Source organism: Symphodus melops, assembly GCF_947650265.1.
Source record: "Symphodus melops genome assembly, chromosome: 11".
Classification (NCBI taxonomy): domain Eukaryota; kingdom Metazoa; phylum Chordata; class Actinopteri; order Labriformes; family Labridae; genus Symphodus; species Symphodus melops.
The window spans coordinates 1,820,855-1,840,776 of record NC_136701.1 but is presented as its reverse complement, the minus strand read 5'-3'; the positions used below and the strand labels follow the sequence as shown (position 1 = coordinate 1,840,776).

General features: G+C 44.4%; 1 protein-coding gene across 5 annotated transcripts in view; it reads right to left on the bottom strand.

Annotated features, from left to right (window-relative positions):
• LOC306831969 (cell adhesion molecule DSCAM-like) overlaps positions 1-19,922 on the bottom strand; it is a 100,652-nt gene that overhangs the window by 12,370 nt on the left and 68,360 nt on the right. For all 5 annotated transcript variants that reach the window (XM_079356286.1, XM_079356290.1, XM_079356287.1 and 2 more), the window contains 12 exons: positions 18,704-18,982; positions 17,889-18,008; positions 16,439-16,618; positions 6,288-6,484; positions 6,099-6,195; positions 5,848-5,976; positions 5,308-5,475; positions 4,739-4,809; positions 3,837-4,080; positions 3,463-3,609; positions 759-914; positions 332-465 (listed from right to left, as the gene is read on the bottom strand). In XM_079356286.1, coding sequence (XP_079212412.1) covers positions 332-465; positions 759-914; positions 3,463-3,609; positions 3,837-4,080; positions 4,739-4,809; positions 5,308-5,475; positions 5,848-5,976; positions 6,099-6,195; positions 6,288-6,484; positions 16,439-16,618; positions 17,889-18,008; positions 18,704-18,982 — 1,922 coding nt within the window. The remainder of the gene's footprint in view (positions 1-331; positions 466-758; positions 915-3,462; positions 3,610-3,836; positions 4,081-4,738; positions 4,810-5,307; positions 5,476-5,847; positions 5,977-6,098; positions 6,196-6,287; positions 6,485-16,438; positions 16,619-17,888; positions 18,009-18,703; positions 18,983-19,922) is intronic.

Sequence of the window (19,922 nt, the reverse complement as noted above, 5' to 3'; positions counted from 1 at the left end):
GGATGTAGTGTGTGGAGTGTGTGTGACTGGATGTAGCGTGTGGAGTGTGTGTGATTGGATGTAGTGTGTGGAGTGTGTGTGATTGGACGTAGTGTGTGGAGTGTGTGTGACTGGATGTAGCGTGTGGAGTGTGTGTGACTGGATGTAGCGTGTGGAGTGTGTGTGATTGGATGTAGTGTGTGGAGTGTGTGTGATTGGACGTAGTGTGTGGAGTGTGTGTGATTGGATGTAGTGTGTGGAGTGTGTGTGATTGGATGTAGTGTGTGGAGTGTGTGTGATTGGACGTAGTGTGTGGAGTGTGTGTGATTGGACGTAGTGTGTGGAGTGTTACCGTGGGGTGCGGGTTGGAGCAGAAGACGGTGTACTTTCTGATGATGCCGTTCACTTTGAGCGGAGGAAGCCAGGACACAAACACCACCGAGTTGGATGCAGCTGCAGCCTTCACGCCGGCCGGAGGACCAGGAACTGCACGGACACATGAAAGTAATATTTACATAAACAGAACAGTGTGATAAAGCGAGATGATAGATTTGACTGAATGCACGTCTTCTCCACTTTATAATCCCATTCAAAGCCACTCTCAGTTTGACTACTGGGCTTCAACCACTGCTGGGAAATATCGCCAAGTTAGCAAAAGCTACATTTTGAGTTTAATGTGAGGACTTGCTCTAATTCCTCGATGCCCTACGGCAGCGAGTCAAATCCAGTCTGCAGCACATTCATCAGAGAGAAACGAGCGTTCATTTCATCCTTCCTACCGTCCTCCTTGGTGCGGGTGTAAATCTGCTCACTGCGCACCCCGTCTCCGGCTCTGGTGAAGGTTAACACCTGGATGCTGTAGTTGGTGTACTTCTCCAGTCCGTCCAGCTCCAGAGAGGGCTTCGAGGTCGTCACGTTCCGGATCTCTCCGAGCTCTGATGGAGAGAAGAGAGAGAGAGAGAGAATAGAGTCAAAGGGAGCGAGGACACGTCTGGCAGAAGGCCTCTTCTAATCAAAGCCACTGATTGTAAATACTCTTCTGATATGACAAGCTGCCACTCATGCAAACCTGTAATGGATATATTATACAGCAGATCAGGAACGTTAAAGGGGATGTAATGCTCGAGGGTGTCATATCACAGCCTTGGATTGGACGTTATGTTCAGTCATAAAGTTTAAACAAGCACACGTCCAAGGTCTGCGGGAGTGCTCGGCCTTGACTCGTCTCAGCTCGTGGACTTGAATTATTGATGTCTCTCTCACGGTGTGTGCACCTACTTTACAACGTTTGTCTTCTTCCTGCTTTACATCATCGACAAGAGGAAACTCTTCAGCCCTGAGAGATGCAGATTTTTTTATTTTTTTATCATTAATGTAAGACAGTTTTGTACAAGTGAGAGATAAATGTGAGGATGTGAAAAACACGTGTGTTAATATTTAGGACGAATGAGACAAAACGGAAACAAGCAGGAACCAATGACGGTGTGTTTTGAGGGTGTTGAAGGGGTGTGTGTGTGTGTGTGTGTGTGTGTGTGTGTGTGTGTGTGTGTGTGTTTTGTGTTAACATGTGTCTTTATACTTGGAGGCATTAAGTGAGAAGGGGAGAAGAAAAAATAATATAAATAAATAAATCATAATAAATGAATAAATAAATGTATATACATAAATAATATAAATAAATAAATCATAATAAATGAATAAATAAATAAATGTATATACATAAATAATATAAATAAATAAATCATAATAAATGAATAAATAAATGTATATACATAAATAATATAAATAAATTAAAAAATCTAGTAGTAATAAAATAACAACAGTTGAAAAATACACGTAAAAATGATATTTTTACTGCAACTTAAAAGAGATTTGATGCTTTAAAGCAGTACCTGCACTTTAAGCACAGGGGGCGCCAAAGTCATCAAAAGTTCCTCAAAGATGCTTTAACACAAGCCGTGACATTTTGTTTTATATCTTTATTTTCTGTTTGAATCTGCTTCATCACAGAGAAATGAGAGAACTTGACTTACAATGCGTCTAAACCCGAGTGCTAGCAGCATATCTCTGTGTGTGTGTGTGTGTGTGTGTGTGTGTGTTTGTGTGTGTGTGTGTGGGTGTGTGTGTTACTTTCCTGAACTGTGTCTGTCTAAAAAAAGACACATTAACCACTGAGATCCTAACGCTGTTTGTTAGAGGGTGTTTATGTCTCCCTCTGCTGGTCAGACATGTTAACTTCTCTTCGGAGTATAGAGGGTTAACGAGGTAACGAACACTTGAGTGTTTTCATCACAAATGAAACCTGTTCACTGTGGAGCATGGGTGATATAAAAGACGAGCCATGAAGCATTTACTAAATCACATAGTCCTGACTGTTTGTCCGCAGAGCAGCAGACTGTTACCATGCAAACTAGTCCCGGCTGTCAGATGCGGAGCGGTCACGCTCTGTAAACCGGCCAACATGATGTGACAGTAAAGAGGTCAGAGGTAATCGAGCTGTCACAACCGATCCCTCTGACACAAACCGGCATGTGACGGCCCTCAGCAGGAACATGCACACTGTTGGCTCAGAATGGAGACTACTCAGGTACCCAGAATGCACCTGGAGCACCAGCACCAATGGCAATCTCATCTTGATATAAATCCCAGGTTATTTTACACTGCAAGATGTTTTTGCTCCAGAGTGACGTTGACGCCTTGGCTCGATCTAAAAGGACAAGAAGACGCAGGACGATCGGACAGCGTCTGAAATGTAACCTGTCATTACAACTCTGCAGCTTATCGGTACGACCACCTGCACAAAGCAATTCTTGTTTTTCTCAAGATTTATTGTCTGTAAACTGTTTTAATCATGCACGTTTTTCATTTGATTATTATTATTATTATTATTATTATTATTATTTCATTTATTAAGAGGTGTGATGCTGCCCTCTCGGCCAGGTCACTTACCTGGCCGAATTACCTGGTAATTACCTGGTTAAATAAATAAAAAAATAAAAAAAAGATGCTATTGGACTTAATTAAGATGTGAGCACACGGGAAAACGACTGATTTGAATTGGTGCTATTTTTGTGTATTTCATTGTTCATAAACATAAGAGAGACATATTTAGAGATGAAGAACAGAAAAGTAAACTCCTGAATCAGAGCACAACTTCCTGAGACACCAATGTTTCTGTGTCTCTTTATTTTGCTTCTCCAGTTTAGAGATTTGAAAGAAAAAAAGTTGAAATTTCAACAAAATCTAAATGTTCTTCTGTTTGTTTTTAAATTTCATACCTAAGAAGTGATGTCGTGTGTTTTGTAGGTTATATAATTATATAATAATATATAATTTGTAGGTGATAAAGCCCTCTGAAGGACAACCAAGAAACTTTTTTCCCTCTGTATTTTCATAAAGTGCAGATTCCTCCAGGACTTATTTTTAAAAACCCTCCTGTGTGAAACTGTGTTCTCATGTTTTATCAGAGGTGTGTAGACGTACCTCCGTCAGGCAGGTTGGCCCAGTAGATGACTCTGAAACCCAGCAGGTTCCCGTTCAGAGCGTCTTTGGGAGGAGTCAGCCAGGACAGAGAGATGACCTCGGGAGAGGTGGCCGTGGCCTGGACGTTCTCCGGAGGACGACTCGGCACTGAGGAGGGACAGAGCCAAGAGAGACAAACGCTCAGTGAAAGTGCTGCAGCAGCCTCTGCTCTCCACCAGGGGGCGATGCAGCATCACAGATTAATTCAGGGAATCTGCATCTTTGTTGTTGTTTTTTTTACGGCTGATCTGAGTGTCAGCTTAAAAACTTTTCGTTCTGATGTCTTCTTCTATTGTTCACACTTTAATCAGAGGATGTTTTGCTACGTGTCTTACCGTCCTCCAGAGTGGTGGCTGCCACCTCTGTGGACGAAGGCCCCGTCCCTGCGCTGTTACTGGCCTGCACCACCACGCCGTACTGTGTGAACTTCTTCAGGTTGTCCAGCACCAGAGTCTCTGCGTTGTCTCCCGTCGTCTCCACGCTGATCACGCTGAACTGGTAGTTCCCACCTGAGCTGTACTCCCTGTAGCCCACCTGGTAGCCTCTGATCGCTCCGTTCTGAAGATGCTTCTTGGGGGACTGGGGACAAATGAGACGGGGGATTTGAAACACGGAGGCTGTCAAGCTTTAACGAAAAAAGACCAACAAAAAAGACAGGAGTCCTCGAGGACACATCGGGGTGAAGAGAGTTACTGTGGCTCTGTGAGTGCAGCGTGTGATCAGCATGATGACACTTCCTGTTTATGCCGAGGACTTCTTACCCTGTATGATCAGATATCTGACAAACAGGGACGTGCAGGAGTCGAAGCAGAACAAACCAACCGAGGGCTCGACCAGAATAGCCAGATAGCCTCAACGATATCAAACACAGAATCTTCATGAGGTCACGATGGATTGATCCCTTGATTATTAATAGAGCAGACTCGACTGGTGCCAGTCAGAGCAGACTCGACTGGCACCTGAGGACACGCACTGTTCCAGCTTTACGTTCATAAAGTGAAACAGAGACACACCTGGGAGCTGCAGGGGAAGTGTTGAGTTCAAAGACTTCTCAATTTACAGTTCAAAACAGTTCTTCATTCCATTTTGGGAAACAACTGTTTTTTTTTTCTTGTCCCAATTCAAAACTCACAGAGACTTGTACTCACTTATCAGTTTCATACTCTCTGCATGCAAACACACACACACACACACACACACACACACACACACACACACACACGTCCGATGAACTCACCCGCCAGGTGACTCGGATGCTCTGCGAGGAGAGGGCTTCCAGCTGCACCTCCTGAGGTGGTCCATCAGGAGCTGAAATCACGTCACAAACATCATAACATGTTCTTATGATGAAAATAACACAAGGTTTGATCTGAAATCTGTGTTTTTTTATGGGAACATGAAGAGCTCTGCCTGGGAGGGAGGGGGGAGAGACAGGAGATGAAGGGATGAGCAGGGGGGGGGGGGGGGGGGCTAATTTGCAGAAGGGGTCCGGCCTCAGTCTATTGACCGGGGGTGTGACATTTACTACTGAGGCCGCTAATTGAAAAGTTCTGCTTTTAGTGCGAGGTCAGCGTGTGTTCAATAATGCAACAGAGCCGACGGGCTGATGTCACCGGGCTGTTAATGAATTGACTCAGCCGGCGTTTACCCCCGTCTGCCTCTCATCTTTCACCCGACGCACACACACTCAAATCTGACTGGGAGCTTCTCTTTTTGTTGCCCTGCTTGTTTGCCCTTCTCTTTTATTTGTGCACCAGTAAAGACAGTGAAAACTAACGTTAGTGCATGGAGACAGCTGGTTCTCACCTGCTTCGTCAGTGGTGATGGTTAGCTCGTTGCTAGCCTCGCTTTTGCCGATCAGGTTCTTGGCGAACATGCGGATGTTGTAGGTGGAGGAGGGGTGCAGGTCGATGATGGTGGCCTGGTTGAGCTGAGGTGAAACATCTTTGGTCTTCTGAGCCGTGTCCCAGGAGGCTGTGGAGAGGGGGGGGGGGAGAGGGTGAGCTTTATTGGGGGTTGCTGGAGTCAGGGGGGGGAGAGGTCAAATCCAGCTAAGTGCATTAAGACAGGCTGGATCAAATTAGAGCTCTTAGACAAAGTGAGCGCCGAGATTTATCAACCAAAACATGATTTTTAACGTCCTCCTCATTTTCCCCAACGCTGGGAGGAGAAGCTAGAGCTAACTATCCACCAAACACTCGTATCAGTCCACGCTTCAGTATTAAACCTGAATAAGAAGCATGAAACAATGCTTCTGCTGATTCAGAAATATTTGGTCTCAGTCTCCAAAAACACTCGCTCCGATCCTTTCATCTTGTTCACGCTGTGAGTGTCGTTGTCTCGTACCTGATTTGTTCTTGCTCTCGATGTCGAATCCTGTGATCGGGCTGTTGCCATCGAAGCCCATGGTCCAGCGCAGTGCGATGGTCCTGTCCTTCACCTCTCTGATCTCCACCTCGGGAGGGTCCGGAGGCTCTGTGAGGAACAAGGTGCATAAGAGCTGAAGTTACTCTCCTGTGGCTGAATTCTGATTTCTGCAGCTGGTGTTTGTACGGGGGAGAGCGGCGTGCTCGGCTGGGACACGGGCGCAGTCCTACCTTGCACTGTGAGCTGTATGATTCCTCGGTCTTCACCGAAGGAGTTGATGGCGTGGCAGGAGAAGAAGCCCGAGTCCTCCCTCACTGTGGGCATGATCTGATCGATCGCACAGGAATGAGAGGAGTAGTGAGTGAACAGAAAAGAAAAGTTTGAAATGCGCAGCCACGTGAGCGTGCGGCGGGACTCACCTGCAGCGTGGAGATGACCTCATCGCCCACCTCCTTCACTGACACCACGTAGCGGCTGGTCTCGGGGTTGATGATGCGCTCCTCTTTCTCCCAGCGAACCATGATGGGTTTCTCTCCGTGGGCTGTGCAGCTCATCTTCTTCTCCTCGCCCTGCGTGGCCAGCGTGGTGTTGGGGTACGACGTGATCATGGCGGGGACTGACGAGCAGAAGGAACAACATGCTGTGAGTTCTATCACTCTCATTATGAAAGACTTTTTCATCTAAATCAGAGGAGGAGAATGTAAAGAAAAGAAAGCAGGGCAGCCACAACAATATAATGGAGTAAATAAATAAGAGACCTGCAGTTCATTAAATGTTGCTAAAGAAGCTCTTTTGGTGGGGAAGAGACAGAGAGAGAGAGCGAGAGAGAGAGAGGGAGAGAGAGAGACAGAGAGAAAGAGAGACAGAGAGAAAGAGAGAGAGAGACAGAGCGAGAGAGACAGAGAGAGGAGAGAGAGAGAGAGACCCCTCATTGCATTTTACACAGTGATGGCGCCGTGTTGAAGCCCTTTATGAAGGCTTGATCTTTTCTAAACAACATGTTGTGACTTCAGGTGGGAGTGACGTCATGCTGGATTGAGAGAGCTGGTTCTTAAAAACACAGCATCAGCTGTAAACTGCAACTTAAACCAAAGACCAGGAGCTCCACTTAAAGGGCAAACATTTCAAGATTAAAGTCATAAATCTGCAAGAATTAATGTCAGGAACAAAAAGAGAATAAAGTTGTAAACATGAGAATGAAGTTGTTTTAGTCGACGGTCATGCCGAGGAGAAACGTGGAGCATCTGGTTATGTTTTGGTTATGGTTATTTAAGACGTCTTTCCTTTAATGCAGCCTTTATACATCGTTTATATTACCTGATGTTATCGTTGTATATTTTATATTGATCAGAGAACATTTTTAATTCATAAAGACAACTCTCCTGGAACAACGCTGAAAAAACCCAGCTACATGATGTTATGATAATTATTATAAAGACACAGAAGTCCTTATGAGCAGAACGTATGTAACTAAGAGCACGAGGACAACACAGAGAGCCTGCACTCATCCATGCAGGTAGCTTCATGCATCATCCTTAAAGAGCACGCCTGCTTCAAACACTCGTTGATCCCCGGGGAAATTCAAAAGTACAAATAAGCTAACAATTAAAAATAAACATGTTGTGTGAGATGCCTGACTGTGTTTGTATCTGCACCACAGAAAAGAAAACATCGACATCACAGCTTTTACAAAAACCACAGAATGATGTTGCGCAGTGTGTTTACTGCAGCGCACAAGACTGATTTTTTTTTTCTTTTCATGTGGAGGTGAGGAGAGCCCTGTTCCTCCACAGCAACCCAGAGGGCAGTGATGATACGCTTAAGCCTGCAGGGGATTGTGGGGGATAGGCTGGCCGCTGATAGGCTGCTCCCATGAGACAAAAGCCCCCCCCCCCCCCCCACCCCGCCCTCCCCTTCTCCCTCCATCCCTTCTCCCAGGCTCCCTTTCACCTGGCCAGGTTACCATGCCAACCAGCATCGGACAGTCTCTCTCTCTCTCTCTCTCTCTCTCTCTCTCTCTCTCTCTCTCAGTCACTACTCTTAGAAAAAAAAAAGCACCATTTCTAGTAGCCAGGAATAGAACATGGACCTGCTATTGATTTCCACAGGAGTATGATGATGATGACAGAATCATGGCCTCAATGTCGCAATGCAGGACAAAAATAAAAGGAGTTACAAATAGGGGGAGGAAAAAAAAAACACCCTTCCTCTCTGTTGGTTTCACTGGTGTGGAAAACAGAATTAGCCGAAGGGAGAAAGAGTCAGACTTATAATAAGACGTAATTATAGGAGAGAGGCTATACTGCATGTGTGGTCAGAGAAGGAGGGCGGCGACGCCACCTCACAGGGTTCAGTGAGACGTGAGAGGTGAGGAGAACGAGAGGCATCGCTTCATCCAGATTCAATACTGGAAGAAAAGAAAACGGCTCATTATGATTTAATCTAAAAAATCAGCAGACGGAGTTCATTTCAAGTCATTTGCAGCGGAGGTTTAATTTTCTTTGTTTATTTCTTTCATACCTTAAAGAGAGTTTAAGTAGATACTAGATTATAAACACGGCCTAATATTGAGATTTCTCTCAGCTTCAGACATTTAGATAATCTGATCAAAATCATCCAAATTAATGATTCGACCTGACTTTATTTTCTGGCTGTGTTCTTTCTGTCTGCTGTAAAAAATAAATATTTACTGTCATTGTTAAAAAAAACAAAAAAACCTCAGAGTTTAGACACTCACACTCAGCCAGAAACTCAAATACAGAAACGCTTTAAAAAGCAGATCCTGTGAGGTTATAATGAAAGAGCAGTGATTATAAATAATAACTAGACAATTCCAGCAGAAATTGTGAGGGTGGTTGCCGTCTGTGTATGTGTTTCTGAGTTATACTGCAGTAAAACTGTTTAACTGTAGTCAGCTAACAGCTAAGACAGAACTCTGTCCCACTGCTATGGTCCCACTCAAATGATGATGTCATCACTCTCTGAATACCTGCTGCTCACTGATTGATAGAATGTTCTGGCAGTTTGGCAGATCAAAGCTGAATGTCAACCAAAGTCTTTGAATGGGCTTACCACTGCTCGCAAAACCTCAAATATCTTGAAAACTAAACATGGTATCACAGATCCGTTTGGACTGTGAGCGACAGAACAAATAGGCGCACGTTTTGATATATTTTATGTGTATTTAACATTCAGATTGGGACCACAGTGGCAATTTTAAAACATGAGTGAAAACTATGAAATTCTGGACATCAGCTAGAGTGAGAGCCCAATGTGTGTGTATGTGGTGCGTGACTGTCAAACAAATTCCTCCCCTGAGAGACTGAAACATTTTATGTTTTTACTTTTTGCTTTATGAGTGAGAGGACACTCAGAGCTTTATTTTGATGTATTTTGTTTATATATGTGAGCAACAATGACTTCAGGATGGCGATTTACAAATATGTCTCCAAAACTTAAGTTTTTGGCCGTTACACTCTAGGATTTGAATTTTTGCCATTCATTTTCAATGGGGCAAATTTTTGTCGTTTAAACTCGATTTGTGTCCACATCGTGTGACCGAAGTTTCCACAAAGTAATAGCACCCATGTCATGACCGAGCCGGTCGTTTTGATACCTTTTTTGTGTGTGTGGCGCAAACGCTGTGGGAGGAGTAGCGCGCGTAAATTTGAGGATATAATAATAATAATAAGAATATTTACAATAGTAGTAGTGTGGTTTGCCTTTCAGGCAACCACCCTAATAAGCTGGTGCTGTGATTGATTGGGGGGGGGGGTCTTTTCTTATTGTTGAAGTCTTCTTGTAGACTAGCAAACCTTGATGACTGGGAACTTATGTTGTTACAAACACATGTTGTTATAAACATGTTGTTATAAAAGTGTTGTTATAAACATGTGTTGTTATAAACGTGTTGTTATAAACATGTTGTTATAAACATGTGTTGTTAAAAACGTGTTGTTATAAACATGTTGTTATAAACATGTTGTATAAGCATGTTGTTATAAATGTGTTGTTAAAAACATGTTGTTATAAACATGTTGTTATAAATGTGTTGTTAAAAACATGTTGTTATAAACATGTTATAAACGTGTTGTTATAAACGTGTTGTTATAAACATGTTATAAACATGTTGTTATAAACACATGTTGTTATAAACATGTTATAAACGTGTTGTTATAAACGTGTTGTTATAAACGTGTTGTTATAAACATGTTATAAACATGTTGTTATAAACACATGTTGTTATAAGCACATGTTGTTATAAACATGTTATAAACGTGTTGTTATAAACATGTTGTTATAAACATATGTTGTTATAAACATGTTATAAACATGTGTTGTTATAAACATGTTGTTATAAACATGTGTTGTTATAAACATGTTGTTATAAGCATGTTGTTATAAACATGTTGTTATAAGCATGTTGTTATAAATGTGTTGTTAAAAACATGTTGTTATAAACATGTTATAAACGTGTTGTTATAAACATGTTGTTATAAACACATGTTGTTATAAACATGTTATAAATGTGTTGTTATAAACATGTTATAAACATGTTGTTATAAACACATGTTATAAACATGTTGTTATAAACGTGTTGTTATAAACATGTGTTGTTATAAACGTGTTGTTATTGGGGGGTCTTTTCTTATTGTTGAAGTCTTCTTGTAGACTAGCAAACCTCCGCTGATGACTGGGAACTTATGTTGTTACAAACACATTGTTATGAACATGTTATAAACATGTTGTTATAAACATGTTGTTATAGACATGTGTTGTTATAAACGTGTTGTTATAAACATGTTGTTTTAAACATGTTGTTATAAATGTGTTGTTATAAACCTGCTATTATAGACATGTTGTTATAAACATGTTGTTATAAACGTGTTGTTATAAACATGTGTTGTTAGAAACATGTGTTGTTAGAAACATGTGTTGCTATAAACGTGTTGTTATAAACATGTTGTTATAAACGTGTTGTTATAAACATGTTGTTTTAAACATGTTGTTATAAACATGTTGTTATAAACATGTTGTTATAAACATGTTGTTAAAAACGTGTTGTTATAAACGTGTTGTTATAAACATGTTGTTTTAAACATGTTGTTATAAACATGTTGTTATAAACATGTTGTTAAAAACATGTTGTTATAAACATGTTGTTTTAAACATGTTGTTATAAACATGTTGTTATAAACATGTTGTTAAAAACATGTTGTTATAAACGTGTTGTTATAAACGTGTTGTTATAAACATGTTGTTATAAACGTGTTGTTATAAACATGTTGTTTTAAACGTGTTGTTATAAACGTGTTGTTATAAACGTGTTGTTATAAACATGTTGTTTTAAACATGTGTTATAAGCATGTATTGTTATAAGCATGTCTTTATAAACATGTTATAAACGTGTTGTTATAAAAATGTTGTTTTAAACATGTGTTATAAGCATGTATTGTTATAAACATGTTACAAACATGTTGTTATAAATGTGTTGTTATAAACGTGTTGTTATAAACATGGTGTTTTAAACGTGTTGTAAAGCATGTATTGTTATAAACATGTTGTTACAAACATGTTGTTATAAACGTGTTGTTATAAACGTGTTGTTATAAACATGGTGTTATAATTGTGTTGTTATAAACGTGTTGTTGTAAGCATGTTGTTATAAACGTGTTGTTGTAAGCATGTTGTTATAAACGTGTTGTTATAAGCATATGCTCCAGACACACACACTCCCCATGAGAGCAGTCTGTGTGCACATGATGATATTTTAAAATCCGACCCGACATGTTAGTTCATATTTTATGTTCACACTCAGTTCGCGCTTTTAATCTTTCAAGGAAAAGATTACGAGTGTGTTACCTTTATCTGAGGCCTGAGCTGTTTGTCGACACAGCACTGTGTCTCTTATGCACAGGGCGCCCCCGCTCAACGGGGGCCAGACAGGAGAGGGCGAGCTGTGCACAGCTCCCTGCCCTGCAGGCACACTGTAAGTGGGCGCTGGGGAGGAGACGGCGTGGGTGCGGGGGAAGGGAAGAGCTCAAAGATGACTGGTTCACTGGCCGCCTGCATGCAATGTACTGAAATAATTCCCTTAGCTGCACAATTGGCTTGGACATGGAGCATGATAGCAAATGTATGCCTGCAGACTGGGCGTGCTTCTGTGCCGATTCGGAGGTGGTGGTGGTGGTGGTGGGGGGGGGGAGAGAGAGAGAGAGAGGGGGCTTGGATGCAGATGAGTAAATAAGATGAAAGACATGGAGATCAGAGGAAGAGGAAGAGGGGACTCTCTCTGCTCGTCTGAAGGACGCTGTGCTGCTCAGTGACCACAAGACCGTTTCCCACTTCTCTTTAGTGAAGCCTCATTAAGTACTCGGCCCTCATTGCTGCGTCTGCCGACATTATGATGTCTAATAGGCTTGATTGGTCTTAATTGGCCCTGATAAACATTGAGTGGCTGTTGACTGACTCTGATAGCATCCGCTGTGGATTGGTAATGAATTGACTGGATTGCATCTGTTTTGCAAGGTAGGGATGCTTGACTGGAAATTGCATGAAAAGCATTTGTTTAAGCCTCTGCGTGAAGCCGGCGTCATGACACAACAAAAAAAAAAACTCATCACGACAATGAAAATAAACATAAACACAAGTGCATCTCCTCGCGCTCGCACTCACACATGCAGCACTCAGTGCAGCGAGTGCAAGCGATTTCTGCAGGCCGTTCGTGCAGCGGCCGTTTTCACGCAAGATGATGCATGGTGTATTATGACGAGACATTAGCCTATGCACAGACACTCATAACAATGAAAGTGCCAAGCTAGGACATCACGATAGCTGCAATTCATTTCCCCGGGAGTCCACCACAATAGCCTTGCAGAGTGGGATCTATCTGAAGCACTGCATTAGCCTCGCAGCCCATTACTCTTTTGTAATGGCTGCACTGTGCTGCAGCCTATCTCATCCTTTACATTCTGTCCTTGCATTAACGCGCCCAGCTCTTTGTGTGCAAACGTCTGTCTTTGTGTGCGCGCTTGCTCACCTGCGCCACATTTATGACCCGATAGCATGCATGTGTCCTTACAATACATCTCAGGGCTTTCTGATTGAGTCTATTGATTTTGCCCGTTTGTTTACTGATACATCAAGCTGCACTCGGACAGCCAATAATACACAGCCAAGATCATACTATCCATCACGTGAGCACTTCAGCGTGCGTCAGCTTGTGTGCCTCTCTAATTGGCTCCTAAGCCTCTTAAGTAGCTGCCAGCGCTCGAGTGGTGGAGGCTGGCCTGAATAAACAACATGAAAACAGCACAGAGTGTACCCGACATCAAAGACTACAGTGTTACCCAGAAATACAGCCGGAGACTCGACAATGGACTGAACACCGTCAACTTTGTAGCTTTTAAACACACACACAGGCTTTAAGGGTTAATGAGCTCCTTCTTAATGCACACACACACACACACACACACACACACACACACACACACACACACACACACACACACACACACACACACACACACACACACACACACACACACACAGGGGAAGATGAGGTGTGGCTCCCCTGGTGCACAGGGGGAATCAGGTTACTACAGAGCACAGCGTCACAAATCAGGAGAGGCCTGCAATCACAACAAGCACCTGACACTCCAGGAGCACCGCAGGGACAAACACAAACAACACACACACACACACTTACAAACAAACACACACACATTCACAAACACACACACACGTTCACAAACACACATTCACAAACACACACATTTACAAACACACACAAACCTAGCAGACAAAGATCAGTGTGTTTTATTTTCCCTCTCAGATTTCAACAGATCAATAATCTGTACAGAAACGATGACTTGTGTTGTTGTTGTTGACACATAGATGTAGTAAAACGAGCATTACATTGGAAACATTGTGTCAGCTGCGGTTCAGTCTGAACGTCCTTTTCTTGATTAGTGACTTGGATTGGCTGCAGTCAGTCCGATATCAGATATTTAAATTCTATCAGACCTGATACCGATATAAAATCAGATCTGTCTCTTCTCTACTTGATTTTCAGATGAAAAAAAACATGTAGTGGGTTTTTGTGTGGTTCTAATAATCGAATGTTTCCATTTTCTATGTGAGGGCTTTTGTTTTTTCAAACATGTTTTGAGATTGAAATAGATTCCAGCGTTTTTATCAGCTAATATTCAAAGTAATTCCAAAGTGAAGAATTTCAGAAGGAGAGCGAGCGTCACAGAGAAGGTATCAGGGTTCTTAAACACAAACAAACAGATTCACTGATTGTTAAAGACACTAGAAGCTAAACAGAGAGTGATGAAGTCCAGGTTTCTGCGTGTATGTGGCCTGTGACGGGTCGTGATAGGCTGCGTGCAGACAGGACAGGTCGTGATAGGCTGCGTGCAGACAGGATGGGTCGTGATAGGCTGCATGCAGACAGGACGGGTCGTGATAGGCTGCGTGCAGACAGGACGGGTCGTGATAGGCTGCGTGCAGACAGGGCGGGTCGTGATAGGCTGCGTGCAGACAGGGCGGGTCGTGATAGGCTGTGTGCAGACAGGTCGTGATAGGCTGCGTGCAGACAGGATGGGTCGTGATAGGCTGTGTGCAGACAGGACGGGTCGTGATAGGCTGTGTGCAGACAGGGCGGGTCGTGATAGGCTGCGTGCAGACAGGACGGGTCGTGATAGGCTGCGTGCAGACAGGACGGGTCGTGATAAGCTGTGTGCAGACAGGGCGGGTCGTGATAGGCTGCGTGCAGACAGGACGGGTCGTGATAGGCTGCGTGCAGACAGGATGGGTCGTGATAGGCTGTGTGCAGACAGGGCGGGTCGTGATAGGCTGCGTGCAGACAGGGCGGGTCGTGATAGGCTGCGTGCAGACAGGACGGGTCGTGATAGGCTGCGTACAGACAGGGCGGGTCGTGATAGGCTGCGTGCAGACAGGACGGGTCGTGATAGGCTGCGTGCAGACAGGGCGGGTCGTGATAGGCTGCGTGCAGACAGGGCGGGTCGTGATAGGCTGCGTGCAGACAGGGCGGGTCGTGATAGGCTGCGTGCAGACAGGGCGGGTCGTGATAGGCTGCGTGCAGACAGGGCGGGTCGTGATAGGCTGCGTGCAGACAGGGCGGGTCGTGATAGGCTGCGTGCAGACAGGATGGGTCGTGATAGGCTGTGTGCAGACAGGGCGGGTCGTGATAGGCTGCGTGCAGACAGGGCGGGTCGTGATAGGCTGCGTGCAGACAGGATGGGTCGTGATAGGCTGTGTGCAGACAGGGCGGGTCGTGATAGGCTGCGTGCAGACAGGGCGGGTCGTGATAGGCTGCATGCAGACAGGACGGGTCGTGATAGGCTGCGTGCAGACAGGGCGGGTCGTGATAGGCTGCGTGCAGACAGGGCGGGTCGTGATAGGCTGCATGCACACAGGGCGGGTCATGATGGAGCCGGAGCCTGTTTGGCTGGCAGACAGTGAGACTCTCAGCAGGGAGCGCTCTGCTCCGGCTCGATAAGAGCCACGGGGGCATAAGCCACATCCAGCAGTGACTGATCAAAATGAGCACCCAGACTCTGCAGACACACAAACATGCAAAGCCATAATCAGGAGCTCAGAGGCACAGGCGTGTGCATTTCTGTGGACTTTAGAGATACACTGTTTGTGACGCAGTGTTGAACTGCATCAAGGAAATGTATGCAGACTGTGAAATCCCCGCTTTCAGCAGATCTCACTCTGGGAGGCTCGGGTGTAAAAAACCATGAATCAGGTGAGTAATAATCTGAGGAGGGGAAGTATTCTGATTTATTTCATGAAATGTGTAACAGGTGCATGAGCTCAAACACAACTCTTCATTTCTGTACAACACAAGTTTTGATTTGTGCGGGAAAGACCTTCACAGTTTCACCTTCCAAGTTGTTTGTAGAGGGGCGCTTGAATCACACCCCGTATGTACGCAGGCTAAAGTCCTTGTTGCAGCTGTTATGGGTTTGAATCCGACATGCATGTCACCCCCTTACTCTCTCTTCAGCTGTGCTGTCTAATAAAGTCTGACAAAAGAGATGAATAACGCCCTCTAATGGGCTTTAATCGTGTAACGTCCGAACGCTACAGCTGGAAAGATATAATAATAATAATGATGTGTTGTTCTTTCAAACCTAAGGTGGACTGTACGTTATGGATAAACTATTCCTCCTCCGTTCTCTCAGCGCTCTTTTCCACATGGCAGCTCGCTCCTGCATGCAGAATGCAGGGCTTAATGGAGGGGAGCTAAGTCCTTGGCCACACAGCGGATAAATGCCGCACTTTGTCCAGGAGATGCGTTCAGTGGCGTTGGCTTTCGTGGGATTCATTCAGGCAGAAAGCTCAGAGCAAGCGACCATGATGGCATCTTGCTGGTGGCCTCGCTGTCACTGACACAGGCCCGGTTCAACTCGTTTAACCTTTGGTCTTTAGTTTAAACTTTAATATTACCTGAAGCTCTGAGAAGTGGAAAATAATAAATAAAAAAAGACGGTGCGTGGAGTAGATCTGAAGATGAAACTCTTTGTGCCTGACTTACTTTTGACGTTGAGGTACATGGACTTGCTGACATCGGCTCCCACGTCGTTGCTGACTCGACACAGGTAGAAGCCGCTGTCTTCCTCCAGCACGTGCTTGATGAACAGAGAGCCATTGACCAACACCTCGATCCTGAAGCCTGAGTTAAGAGCGATGGGTTTGAACTGAGGGACGCCGGCACCTGTGTGAGAGAGCAGAGAGACAACAGGCTTCAAACAGAGGGAAGCAGGCTTTGGATGAAACACTGGAAGCTCAATGTTTAACAAAGCACCAGTTAGCTAACTGGTTTGTTTTTCATAATATGTTGGTGCCATGTTGTTTTCTAAGCTGTGATGTAACCATGGCAGCTGCGAAGTCAAATCACACTAACAAGCAGGTTTGTAGCCTCGCTCGCCCAAACGAGAGAGAGATGAAGATGTGCATCAAAGTTATCTTTTTCAGTCTCGTTGTGTAAAATAAATCTTGAGAGAATTGTATAAATCGAGTCAGTAATATCGTGAATCGTATCGGGAGTTGAGTGAATCTTGAATGTGCCCGGTATCAGAGAGGTTTCATCTTTATGACAGAGAGGACAAAGTTAACCCGAGTCAGATTCTCTATAAGAATCTGACTCGGGTCAGATCGATACTCGATTCTGACATGAACAGAAACATGTGAGTGATACACAGAACATGTCGTTCAGCCAGCATCTGTTTCTCTCTCGTCTCCTCGGCTGCTCCCGTCTCTCTCTCTCTGTCCTTGTGTGGACCCGGTGTGGACGTGTTGTTATGCATTCAACCTCAAGGCTGTGTACGTTATGTTTGTTGTGTTGGCATTTGTAGAAGAGAAAAAGGAGTTCGCTGGAGGACAGAAAATCTGAACAAACGATCCAGCAGGAGTTTTACTGAACGGACCTCTTAGTGCAAAACGTTTAAACCTGAGTCAAAGTGAAGACACGACTGCGAGCGGCTCACTTTTACTTTCAGTTAAATAAAAAGAGTATTTAAACTGCTTTTTATTAACTTCTCAAACATTGGTGGTGTATTTTCACACAGCTCGAGTGCAGACGTGTGTGTTCATGTAGCTGCGTCATCCTGATCAAGTGTTCATTATTTACATTTCCTCAACTCGAATGCTGCAGAGTTACAGAGCTGCAGCGCTGAAATACAGAAAAGGAAGAATAACAGGAACGAGCAACGAGCAACGAGCCCCCGATGAGCAGTGAAAATGTCAGCCAGGCTTCACACAGAGAGAAGAGAATCAACCGCCATTCTCTGACGGACAGGCACAAAGACAGACCACACGGTTTCTGATTGGATTTAAGGAAAGGAAAAAAAAAAAGACAAATTCATCGCGAGATAATTCATCGAGACACGGCGGAGTCAAACATGATATTTGTCCTTCAGATGTAGTGGAGTGAAAAAGTCCAGATACTCAAAACTCAATGTCCACCGATGTGTGTGTGTGCTCACCTTTAGAGTACTCCCACTGGATGGTAGGAACTGGATAGCCTTGAGCGGAGCAGTTCAGTATCACAGCTTTTCCATAGATGCCGTCCTGATCCTTCGGTTGCACCACAAATTTAGGAGGAACTGAAAAAAAACAAAAAAACAAAAAAAAAACATGCGTTTGAGTTTATCGTCTTAAAAAAAAAAAAAAAAAAAAAATCCAATTTCAATGTGCACCCGACTTTCAAAGAAACCTCTCACGGTCCCCGTTAAGGTGACAGAACATGAATATATGGGCTGATGGAGTCTTTGATGGTATTCAGGGAGAGAGATGAGCTTAAAGTCAAAGAGCAGAGTCTCTGTCAGAGAGGATGTAAATGTTTTCTTCCTCCACATTTAAATAATTAATACTTTATCGTGACATAATACGGTTCATTTCCATTCCACAGCATCTGTTTACTCACTTCGTCCTTGGAAGGAAAGAAAAACACTGCCATGAATGTTAAACGCTTTCACACAGTCTGTTTTCTGTTTAAACTGAAGCCTCACACTTTGACATCAGCTTCACTTTATTCCTGATGTCGTGCTTACATGCCGTTGAAAGGTTCAGCGGTGTTTCCCAGTGAATTCTGGGAATTCTGTTTGTCATCAGACAGGAAGTCAAACGTTTGCTCTACATGCCCTCTTTAGTCTGAAGACCAGAATATGGGACGAGTGTTTGAATCCTGAAAATGACCAAAATCTGATCCCATCATTCTGCGTGCTGTGTGGAAACCCAGTCAGGCTCTTTTTCTTTTCTCCGTGACATCACCACCCTACGCTGTTTTCCTGCTCCTCACCTCGAACGATGAGCTGGCTCTGATGCTCCACGGCGGCGGCCTGGTTGCGTGCGATGCAGGTGTAGTTGCCGTTGTGCAGCAGCGTGAGGTTGGAGATCCGCAGCGAGCTGGTGAAGTCGATGTTGTCGATGGTGACGCCCAGGCTGGCCGGGATGGGCCTGCCGTCTTTCTGCCACGTGATGAAGACGGGCTGGTCTCCGGACATGACCACACACGGGATGAAGACTCGCTGGCCGATGGAAAAGCGAGGGAACTCGAACGGGTGGATGGTGGGCGGAACTGGGGAGGAGACGTGCAAAAATGATTTCACCATGAAAGACGACAAACATCAGGCTGTGATTCGGCATAAATGAGAGGAGTGTTTTATCACACCTCTGCACGCAGGGCGGCTCGATTCTCTCTCAAACAACATGCATGTAACATTCTCCCTCCCTCTCTTTGCTCTCGGGGGACGCTGCAGCCGTCGTGAGAACCAGACGCTTTGGAAAATTAACGATTTAATATAACATTGGAATAAGCGGCACTTCAGCGCTTATTTAATTCACAACAAAATAGGCATAATAGGCTCCTGGGGATTCCCTCTCGGCAGCGTTAGAATGCTAAGCAGCCGAGAGGCAAATTAGTCGAGGCGGAATGGCGGCGTAGCTTTGTCTACGCTGTGTGATTTCCCCCTCGCACACTCGTTAGCACATCGAGACCCGCCAGAGAGAGAGAGAGAGAGACGGGGAGGAGGGGGTCTTTGCCCATCCGACATTTCAAATTATGCATCGTCATTGAAGGAAGAGAGAGAGCCATCTGAGGTTATCATCATGTGGCTCGGCTCTGCACCGCTGCATATTCAGATGAGCCCCATGAGCAGGCCCGGATGATGGAAACGCTGCTTTGCTATCAGTGATGTGAGTCTGGGCTTTTTGTAAAATACAACTCTACCTCGGCATATCTGTGTTTTCTGCCACCAAGAAAGGCAGATACTGACCTGATGCTTTAATGTATCATCTCATGCCAGATGGAGAGACACAGGGTCAGTGTTCGGACCGATAAAGTGATTTTATTTCAGCGTCTGCAGACTGAGAGATTTATCACACAGTGTGGCCGTGCAGCTCGCTCAAAGGCTTTCAACTGCTAACTTGTAAGAGCAACTCTGATGGAGTAACAAGAATCACACTGAGCCACAGTAAACACCGACATGACTCTTCATGTGACAGTCTGCACGCACAGA